Source organism: Cannabis sativa, chromosome 1, assembly GCF_029168945.1.
Source record: "Cannabis sativa cultivar Pink pepper isolate KNU-18-1 chromosome 1, ASM2916894v1, whole genome shotgun sequence".
NCBI lineage: Eukaryota > Viridiplantae > Streptophyta > Magnoliopsida > Rosales > Cannabaceae > Cannabis > Cannabis sativa.
The window spans coordinates 35,833,450-35,845,141 of NC_083601.1; the positions used below are offsets into that span (position 1 = coordinate 35,833,450).

An 11,692-nucleotide genomic window follows, 5' to 3' on the forward strand; every position below is an offset into this window, starting at 1 on the left:
ACTGTTTTTACTCTGATATTCTTTTCAAATTATCATTGACTTCCTTAGTTTCCTTTTTCAATATTGTGAATATTGTGGATAAGAAATCTTATATTAAGATAACATCCTTATTATTCTGGCACAATAAATCGGGTCATATTTCTAAAGAAAGAATTGATCGATTACTTCTAGCTAAAATTCTTTCTCCTGTTGATGTTTCTGGTTGTGATACTTGTGCTGATTGTACTGGTGAAAAATTGACTAAAATAAGAAAGCAGACTGCTCACTATAGTCACTCTTTATAAGAGATTATCCACACTAACATCAGTAAACCTTATTCCAACACGTTGTGCAGCAACAAGTATTTTATAACTTTTATCGATGTTTTTTTCTTCTTATGGCCTCACCTACCTGATCAGAGACAATCCAACGCTTTTGATAAAGTCAAAATCTTTCGAAATGTTCTTGAGAAATCATTGGGAAGAGTCATAAAATTTGTTCATTTTGATCGCGGAGGAGAATATTCTGGTTGTTATATAGAATCTAAACACACATGAGGCCTTTTGCTGGATATTTTCCAGAAAATTGTGTAGTTTCTCAATACAATATGTCAGGTTCACTGAGAAAAATGGCGTTGCTGAAAGGAGAAATCGCACTCTCATGGATATGATCAGAAATATGATAAGTAGAACAAATCTTTCAGAGTTTTTATGGGGTGAAACACTCATGACTGCAACTTATATTTTAAATCGTGTTCCCAGTAAATCTGTTTCCAAAATCCTTTTGAGTTGTGGATTGAGAGAAAGCCTAGTCTAAATCATCTTCATGTATGGGGTTGTCCAGCTGAAGTACGGATTTATGATCCTAATTTGTAAAGTTAGATTCGAGAACAAATCGTTGTTATTTCATTGGTTATCCAATGCGCTCAAAAGGATATCGCTTTTTCTGTCCTACTCGTGGTACGCGAATTGTTGAATCTCAGACTGCTAAATTTCTGGAATTTGATGTTGCTGAAAATATTACTTCACCATCTCTTGAAATGGGGGAGTCATCTAAAGGAAATTTTATTCCTATCTCTTTTTCAAGAGATGATAATAATAGCAGTCTTATTCTTACTCTAGTTGATAACACTCCCATTGCTGATGAATATATTGCTCCTACTATCCAAGATGACGAGGGTCCTGCTATTGATGAGGAACCTATTATTGAAGAAGGTTTTGTTGTTGATGAGGGTCTTGTTATCAGAGAAATCTAATTGTGGAATATGTCATTCAAAATGATGGTCAATAAATAGAGGTTATTCCAGAAGTACCTTCTATATGGAGATCTCAAAGACAAAAGATGTCAATAAGGTGTGATGATAAATTTATTTACCTTGGAGAAGGTGAATGTGATCTTGGTCATTTTGTGGAACCTCTTACTTTTAGTGAAGCACTTAATAGTCCACATTCTTCAAAATAGATAGAAGCTACGGATGATGAGATCGACTCCATGAAGAAAAATGGTGTATGGGAGCTAGTTTTATTACCTGATGGTTTCAAACCAATAGGTTGCAAATGGATTTTTTAAGAACTAAAAGGGATAAAAAGGGACAGATTGAAAGGTTTAAAGCGTGTTTAGTGGCTAAAGGCTTTACTCAAAGAGAAGGTATTGATTACACTCAAAATTTTCTCACATGTTTCCACTAAAGATTCATTCATAATTATTATGGACTTAGTTGCGCATTTTGATTTAGAGTTGCATCAACTGGATGTTAAAACTATTGTTCTGAATGGAGAATTGAGTGAGCAAATTTTTTATGTCTCAATCTGAAGGCTTCGAGGAAAATGGAAATGACAATTTGTTTTGCAAATTGAAATGATCCATTTATGGTCTCAAACAGGCATCTCACCAGTGGTACTTGAAGTTTGATAAGGTTGTGACACTGTTGGGTTTCATCGAGAACAAGTTTGACTAGTGTATTTATATGAAGATCAGTGGGAGTCATCATATTTTTTCTTGTTCTTTATGTAGATGATATTTTACTTGCCAGCAGTGATTTGTCATTACTAAATGAGACCAAAAGTTTTCTATCTACCAATTTTGATATGAAAGATCTTGGAGAGGCATCTTTAGTTTTGGAGATTGAGATTTATCATGATAAGAATTGAAAATTTCTTGGCTTACCTCAAGAAGCTTACAATAATCGTGTGCTCAAAAGGTTCAACATGGATTTGTGTAAAGCTGGTTTCGTTCCTATTTTGAAAGGGATAAATTTACTAAGCAACATTGTCCTAAGAACGACTTAAAAAAAAGAAGCAATGAAGAATATCCCATATGCAAGTGCAGTAGGGAGTTTGATGTATGCTTAGGTTTGCACTAGACCTGATATTGCTTTCATGGTCGATGTTCTTAGGAGATATTTATCTGATCCTGACCATGATCATAGGGTTGCAGCCAAGAAAGTTTTGAGATATTTGCATAGAACGAAGAGTTTTATGCTTGTGTATAAGCATGTCAACAATCTTTAAGTTGTTGGTTATTCAGATTCAGATTTTGGTGGTTATGTAGATGATTTAAAGTCAACTTCTGGCTATATTTTCACTTTTGTTGGTGCTGCTATTTCTTGAAAAAGTGTTAAATAGACTTTAATCGTATCATCTACTATGTATGTTAAATTTGTTGCATGTTATGGGGCATCTTTGTAAGCTTTATGGTTAAAGAATTTGATTTTAGAGATACGACTAGTTGATTCTATTTCCTCTCCTATACTAATCTATTGTGATAATAATATTGTTGTTTTCTTTTCAAAGAATAATGAGATTAGTAGTGCTTCTAAACATATGGAAATAAAGTATCTCACTATTAGAGACTTGGTCAAGAAAGGAGACATTGTGACAGAATATTGAAAAACCAAGTTGATGTTAGCAGATCCTCTAACCAAAGGATTAAGTGCCATATTGTTTGATTACATGTTGTTCATATGAGCATTTTATAATCTTTTGTTCCTTTGGGTTAGTGGGAGTTTCTTATTTTATCTTTTGAGATTACATTTATATGTAATTTACTTGTTGATGTTATGAACTACTTTGTGGGCCAATACTTTTTTGATTATTGGATGTTTATGCTTTCAGTTAGGTTTTGTTATATTCTCGAGAATAATTGAATTGAAAACATGTAGTTCATATCTTGTTGTGATCATTGTATATTAAGTATATCTGCTTAATGACAATGATATTTTGTTGGCTTAATTCTTAAGCAAATTTAGTGACACTGACTTATTTATTAAGTTGTGTATGTTTAATTTCACTGGCTTATTTATTAAGCATCACAGTATCAGTGAAATTGAGGACTGATAAGGATATTATGTTATTTTAAATTGATCACATGTTGAACATAATTCCTTACCACACTGCTAGACTTATTGACCATGTCGATTTAATACTTTGGTATTTGTGATTATGAATGTCTTTTGTTGAGTTAAAAACAATATGATTGTCATAGTTCATTATCAAAGGTTAAATTGGACCGGTATGTTGAGATGCTATCAGAGAACTATCATTTTTAAAGTGGCCACAAATGTTTTCTTGTTGTTCAACCCATGAGTCGTTTTCAAATAAAATTATTTTGATATATAATATATATGTATTAAAATTAATGTAGCCCAAGTGGGAGAATGTTAGACTTTTTATTTGGGCTTACATTAAGTTTTATTGGTTTTATTAAAACTTGGGTTGATTGGATAGTTCTTTGCTGTGTTAGCCCATGTTGTTGGTGATCAATTCTTATCATGATAAATCTCAATCTCCAAAACTAAAGATGCCTCTCCAAGATCAAGATCACTTCTTATCATGATAAGAATTGATCACCAACAACATGGGCTAACACAACAAAGAACTAATGGGCTTAGCATCTGTGTGTAAAGTCTAGGTGAAGCAGAAGTGTGGGCTTTTCTAGTTGACTGAAGCCTTTGATGAGCAGGCCCAGCCCAACTAGGGTTTTGTAGCTAAGTCCCCTCCCTAACTCTATAAATACATATTGTCTCATCACAATTGTATACCTTTTGATAATCAGATAAATAAACTGCTTCTGATTTAGAGATCTAGGGAGGAAGACTTAGTTGATAGTATTGCACTATCAAAGTGGAGTAACTGTTGTGGATCAAACAGAGATAATTGTTATGGATCAATCAGGTACGCATACTTAATTATTATATATTATTATTGTGTTCTATGTTATATACAAATAGATCTTGGGTTTATTATTAATTTTTCTAACAAATGTATGGTTTAATATTTGATATCACATTTTGTTATATGAAGCTATGCAATAGCTATATATGTTCTCAAATTTATTATATAGTTGCAACTACTTCTTATTATTATATATAATTAGAAGATGAGCTCTTTGTTATCAATTAGATATATATATAATTGGGAGCAATTTGGTGTGTACGGATTCAGGGTGAACAATTCAGTGTACAACTTAGTGCAATCGGACTCGGTGGGTAATCTAAGAAAGAGCATCTATATATCCAAATTTTAAAAAATATTTTGGTGAGTTTGGAAAACACTCAAGAGATATTATTAGCAGGAAATATGTATCTGATAATTTATATATTTTCTACTCAGATCAATAATATCAGTTGCCTCCTGTGGAGTAGGCAAATTGTCAAACCACATAATTCTGCGTGTTTTATTATTTACCGCTTTGATATATATTTATCGCTATCTTTTACTATTTATTGCTTCCGCGCACAACAATTTAGTATGAGAGCCAAATATAGCAACATTATATATCAAATCGAAGCTCTTGGCGAGACAAATCTAACGCCGCAAAAATTTCCTCAATCGGATGTCTGACACACCGCCAGTAGCTGCTAGAGTGTTGCTGCCAGCAACCGATTTAACTCAGTCCAATAGTGATTTTTGGATCGGTCCATTCCATTTTTCACCCGTTTTTAACCGAGTCGAATTTGTTCCTAGCTAATTGGACCATTCTGAATTCAACGCAACATCTGTTTTTCAAAGTAAGATGCACAAGTTGACGTAAAAAGTTTTGGCGCATTAAGAGGTTCTATGAGGAGAACCATATTATCAAATGCACAATTTGAAGTGGAGAAATTCGACGGTACCAATAACTTTGGCATGTAGCAATGTAAAGTATCAGATCTATATTGTTTCGAGAATGAACTAATATTGCTTTGGAGTCCAGGCATGAAGATTATTTTGACGAAGATTGGAATTTTGTCAATCGTCAAGCTTGTGGCACAATTCGACTATATGCCAGAGAAAAGATCAGAAGTATTTTATCACGAAAAAAAGTGTAGCTGCAGTTTTTTTTTAAGAAAAAGATAGAGGACAAGTACATGACAAAAAGTGTAGAGAATCGACTCTACCTGAAGAAGAAATATTTTCGTTTCCAGTTCAAGAAAGGTACCCCTATGATTAAACATTTAGATAATGTTAACAAAATTTTGGCAAATTTGCAAAATTTAGATGTTAAAATTAGTAATGAAGATAAAGCTATGTTGTTGCTGAATTCATTATCTGAAAGCTATGAGTATTTAACTACAACTCTATTATATGGTAAAGATGAGGATAAGTTTTGTTACGAGAATTGTAAATAGTACGCAAGTGCACGTAGTAAAGTAGTAAACTCACACATGTGAAGTCGAACCACAGGGAATTGGATTGAATACCACTAGACTAAATTTATGATTCTATTTGGCAAACCAATAGTTTTATAATTAAAAACAGAATAAAAATTCAAGAAGCTTAAGTAGACAGATAAAAATTAATCAAGATGAGAAAATAGGGAAGAGAATCATGTTGATTTGTTTACCCAATTGTTAATGCCTAACTGCTATCCTTTTTCTTGATGTGAATGACAGATTATACAATTTTAACCTAACTCTTTTCAGATCTTTTAGGTTCTAAATCACATGTTCTCTAATTAATCTCTTAAGTAGAATCACATGTAATCAGCATTAAGCAATAATCTAATTGTCACATAGGTCACGCAAATACTTTTGTTTCACATAAAGCCTAGATTATCCAATTTTAGCATTCTCAATTCTCACTTTTCAGATTTTGAATTGAGATCATAGAACACGTAAAAGGTGATCAAGCTTAAACATGAAATTTATAAACACAAATATTGATAATTTCACAAATCAAGATGAAAGGAATGACAATTGACATTAACTAGGGAAAACTTTAAACAACATTCATCATCATCCCTAATTGGGAATTTAGTTCATGTTCAAATCCATAACCATTCTTAAAACAGAATTTAACATAAAGAAAAATTAAAGGAAGGAAGAAAGAAAGTGTTGGTGGAATGAATCCGGGCCGCCACTCTGCTCCTCCTGCCGTTCTTGACTGCTTTTAGGTCTAAAATTTGCTTCCCCTCTTCTCTTTCTCGCAATTTTCTTTATATTTTTCGTCCGTACGAAACCTCACCGCGGCCATAGATTCCCTCGCCGCGGCGAGTGTTGATTTGGCCGCGGCCATGGAGTAGCTCGCCGCGGCTACTGAGCCCATCTTGGAAGTACCTCTCTGCCAAATCTTGGCCACGGCCGTTAATAAATCCGTCGCGGCCAGAAGTAAACCAAATCCTGATTTTTCAATTTTTCTTGGCTCAACTTGTCTTTTATTGTACTTTTGAAACCCCGAACGTCCACAGCTATGAGAAAACTAAAAACATAGAAAACAAGCGTAATTCTATCCTAAAACATCGAAAAACGACTCTATTTGTGACCCAAAACATAGGCTAAAAATAGTCTAACAAGTTTATAGATGTTTCTAATGCTTTGGTAAACAATGAGTACCGGAAGAAGGATCAACATGATCATAGAGACTCAACGCCAGAAGCATTGGATGCAAGTAGAGGAAGATCAAACAACAAGTAATCAGGTAAATCGAATAATAGGGGAAATCCAAATCAACGTCTAGAGGAGAGTCATCAAGAAGATATCTTGCGAAAGATGAATGAGCCTATTGTCATTAGAAAGGGCACTGGAAGAAAAATTATCTAAACAAGAACAAGTCGAATGCAAATTGTTGTCCAAATTTCTACCCAAGGTGATGTGGCATCCACTTGGGTGACACGTGACAAAATTCATCACCTGGACAGAAGATTGTACATTTAATGAGTCATGCAAGAAGATTTGATACTCGAAGTGATAAACAGAAGTTGGGACATCCGAGCAGAACATGCGAAGACACCCGACCAGCTTCCATATCAAGCAGGTGGCTAACATACACTGACCAGGGGATGCGAGTTATACAATTTTAGAGATATATCCTATATATCCTTGTAAGACAACACTATCTCTAAATTTATGGGATATATTCGTAGTAATTGAGAAGAAAGGAAACCTACCTAATTTCCTATTCTGCTTATTGTAATTATAGAAAGTAAACAAATTTCTCATTTTATTCCTTATTGATTTTGGAAAACTAATTTGATGTAATTAATGTGCTAATTTACCATGCTCCTGCTAAATAGTGCATAATTTTCTATTTTACTCAATCTTTTTTACACATATTTCATAAGTATATAGAAAATAGAGTAAATAACTATATATATATATATATGGAAGATGTTTTAATGGTTACATTTTTATTGTAACCATCATGGTTACATTTTTTTAAGCCATTGGATTACTATTAAATGGTTGTGATTAATTTGGAAATTAAATAAAAATAAATAATAAATAACTTGTAACCTGAAAGTAACCTAATCATTTATTTCCTTATAAAACTTTAATTAAGATTAATTATATTTTAAAATTAAATTAATTATAATTATTAATTAATTTTTTGTAATTTATTACTATATAAGGATCTTTTAGCAATTTATTTTTTTATACTTAAATTATTTAAAATTTTATAGCAAAACTTTTTATAATTTAAAATTATACACATATAATTTCATAATTTAAATTTTATTATACTTGTAATCTTAATTTTAAATTATTACACTTAATTATTTAATTTTTTTATTTAAATATTTAAAAAGTAAAAAATGAAATAAGTTGAAGGATTTTTTAGAAAAAAAAATGGCTGCACTTGTTATCGATTGATTAGCTTGAGACCTCATACTTAGTTCATATAATTGTAACAAAATAATTAAATATCATTTAAAAATAATTAATTATTTGAAAATTTATTATAAGAAGAGAATTTTAATTTGTGTCAAAAGAAGTTTAATTTTTGTAAAAAAAAAATAAATTTTATTGTAAATATTATAATTAAATGGCTTAATTATTAAAATAATTCAAGTAAGGATTTAAATATAAATATTAATTGCTAAAAGAGGTCTTGTTAAATATTTAATTAATTATTCTAAGAAAATAATTAATTATAATTAAATAATTCTAAAAAAAGAATGTCTACTATTTAATTAATTATTTTAAGAAAATAATTAATTATAATTAATTAAATTTTTTTTAAAAAAAAATCTGCCTATTAGTAACATGCTATTACAGGTTAAAGAAATTACAATAAAAATGTAACCATTGAATAGTCACCCATATAGATTTTGGAGATATTTTATAATTATATATATATTATTTTTTTTGGTGAGTTAAAAGTTGTATTTATATAGTGAATACGTACATATATAAAAGAAAAAGAAAACACTTCGTACGTACGTAATCATCCTTAATCGTGTGAGAAAAAGACGAGACCACATATGTATGATGCAGGCATAAAAAAATATAACATAGACAAAAAAAAAAATCTAAAAAAGTGACGACTAATTTTATATATTCTTAAAATATATATTGTCATTTGCGATTATTCTACATAATATATACATGCAATTCCCCAACACTATAAATAATTGGAGGTATAGAGTGTGGTCCTTTTCTTGCTCTCCAACTTTTTTCAGGACCTTTCCCCAAGTAAAACTAGCCAGTTGGCTTTCACAATAAGTGGTCTCCAAGCTCCTAACAGATTCTATATAAACCTATAAACTTTTCTAACTTTCTTAATTGGGATCAATATATATCCTTCTTATTTTCAATTTTTCATGGAAGCGAAGCCTACGAACTATATAATATATATGATCAACTGATCAGGAAAACTTGGAGAAAAAATTGGACAATATATAGTACTATAGGTAGGTACTAAATATAGAGAGAGAGAGGTATTAATTAATAGGTATGAACAATAATGAGGATGAAGAAGTGGTACTCGGGGGCGAATCAGGTGAATCGAGCGGCAGCTTGATTATGAATCATGACAAGGATAAGAGGAAGAGAGGAGCAGGGGCACCATATTCATCATCATCATCATCATCAAGGGCGTCGGGAGGTGGCGGTGGTGGTGATGTCTCGCCAGCAAGGTGTCAGGCAGAGAGGTGTGGAGCTGATCTAAGTGATGCCAAACGTTATCACCGCCGCCATAAGGTCTGTGAGTTTCATTCCAAGGCATCAATAGTATTCGTTTCCGGACTTCAACAGCGCTTTTGCCAGCAATGTAGCAGGTCATCTCTCTCTCCCTCTTCCTTTTCTTTATACGTACTGTTACTAGCGTTCTTGCTTAGTTCTTTAAGTTTTATTATTATTATTGCATTCGTAATATATTACATTTATAAATGCAAAACTATATATTGCACTTAATTATATATATATGCTATGTTTGAGAGATTGGTACAATCAATATGGTACTGATCATTAAATTTTATGCATATATATATATGGAAAAGTACTATTTTCTAAAGTGTAATATCTCATATTCAATCAATTAATCTACTTTCATAATAAAAAAAAAAAAAAAATCAATTAATCTACACTGCATTCAAATATTTATAATTTCGGCGTTTAGCTATTGACCAACTTAAATGACCATTTTGTATAGTAACAATAGGAAGAAAATTAAAAGACAATAAGGAGTAATAGTGCGATGAGAATTCTTCGGCCAATTGAAATTTAGAAATAAAGAAATATCTGTACATATATTTATATGAATAGGGTAGTAAATTTGTAAATCTTGATATATACATTAAATTTTGATTTCATATGATCATTGTACCGAGAAAAAGTTTTGGCCTTAAATTAATTAATAGTCTCTAATTTTTTTAATTGTTACACTTTCCGTTAGTTTAATTTTTGTTATTAAAACAATGACATGCTAGCATATATAATTCTATTTCTTTAATTAATTTAGAATTTAAATATTTTTTTGTGTTACTTTAAGTGTTGTTACGTAATTATTTGACAACAAAAAAATTAACCATTTATAATTAATTGTAACAAAATATTAATGTTTTATATTATTAACGCTAAAACTAAAATATATAACAATTGAAAAAATTTAGTATTATGACCACAATAACCCTAATGTGTAATTATATATAACTAAAGCAGCTATTGTTGTTGTGGAACTGGAAGTTTGAGATAGCTTGGTGGAATTAAGTGTACGTGTGTGAATATGACCATCCTAGAAGGGTTTATTTGCAGATGCTATGTATATGTCAATGCCGTGAAAATGAAAGTTATCAAACTCCAAATCATTAATTTATTACCTATATCCCAAGTGTGTTATAGATTTCATTTGGCGTTTAGTTGAAGAACTTTCTTTTCGTAAATTTATTTTTATATTATTATTTAATAATTAAATCGTTTCCCACACTCGCACACACTCTAAAACTCCAATTGTAACAAGTGTCATTTTTTGTTAAAAGTATTTTTATAAAAAATATCTCTCTCTATATAATGATTTTTGTTATAAAACTATTAACAGCTATGTTTATTTTGTTTATGACCAAGGCGGCTAATATTTTTCTCTCAAATTCCACATGATGGTCATAAAATGTTAAGTATATATTAAATTAGAGAATTGCTAAAAGGTATTATTGTCTAGCAAAACTGCTATTAGTGTGACTAAGTAGCGGATCCTCCTAGGCACCCTTAGTATCCAATAACAATGCTCGTTAACTTAATATCCTAAATTGTTCAAATGACTGAATATTCATGTCTAAAAATATAATATTGTTATGATCCCTTTCCAGCATTTTTTTTTCTTTCTGTCTGTAGTTAGTCTATATATTTTTGCACCATTTAATAATGTCTAGGAATTATATATATGCTCGATTGTTTAATTTTATATCAGGCTTAATATTTCAATATCCGTTGCCTATGCGTAGTATGATCATCTAACTACATGTGTTTAGAACACTTCAACTTCAAATATATATAGAAACATTTATTGGTTTTAATTGGACCGTATAGTAATTGATATAGTCAAGTAGCAGGTTCCATGAAATATCTGAGTTTGATGATGCAAAAAGAAGCTGCCGGAGGCGTTTGGCTGGACATAATGAGAGACGCAGGAAAAGCTCAGTTGAGTCTTATGGAGACGCTAAAACCTCGAAAGAAACTCAACAGTTTAATAGGTCAGAGTTCGATGACCAGCAAAGGCCCAAGTATCTGGGCAGTTCTACTTACAAGCATCTCCATTTTAGATCATGAGACAAATACTCTTGCACTATAAAATATACATATATGCTCCCTCTCTTCTGTCACTCATATATATTACGATATAGATATAAAGACATATATATAAATAACTGGTGCGTGTATCTATCGGCCATGTTCTGACATGCTCCATGGTCTCGTAAGAATAAGTTGAAGTCTCTTGACTTTCTATTATCTGCTTGGTTTAGTGTTTAAGAGTTTAACACTTACATAAATAAAATTTTAAGCTTTTATTATTGTTAATCA

General features: G+C 31.1%; 1 protein-coding gene across 1 annotated transcript; it reads left to right on the forward strand.

Annotated features, from left to right (window-relative positions):
• The first annotated feature begins 8,837 nt into the window (after window positions 1-8,837).
• LOC133033516 (squamosa promoter-binding protein 1-like) lies at window positions 8,838-11,685 on the forward strand. Its single transcript, XM_061108328.1, has 2 exons — window positions 8,838-9,453; window positions 11,224-11,685. Exons 1-2 carry the CDS (start codon window positions 9,131-9,133, stop codon window positions 11,438-11,440), a joined length of 540 nt encoding a protein of 179 aa, XP_060964311.1. The 5' UTR covers window positions 8,838-9,130; the 3' UTR covers window positions 11,441-11,685.
• Window positions 11,686-11,692: the final 7 nt, after the last annotated feature.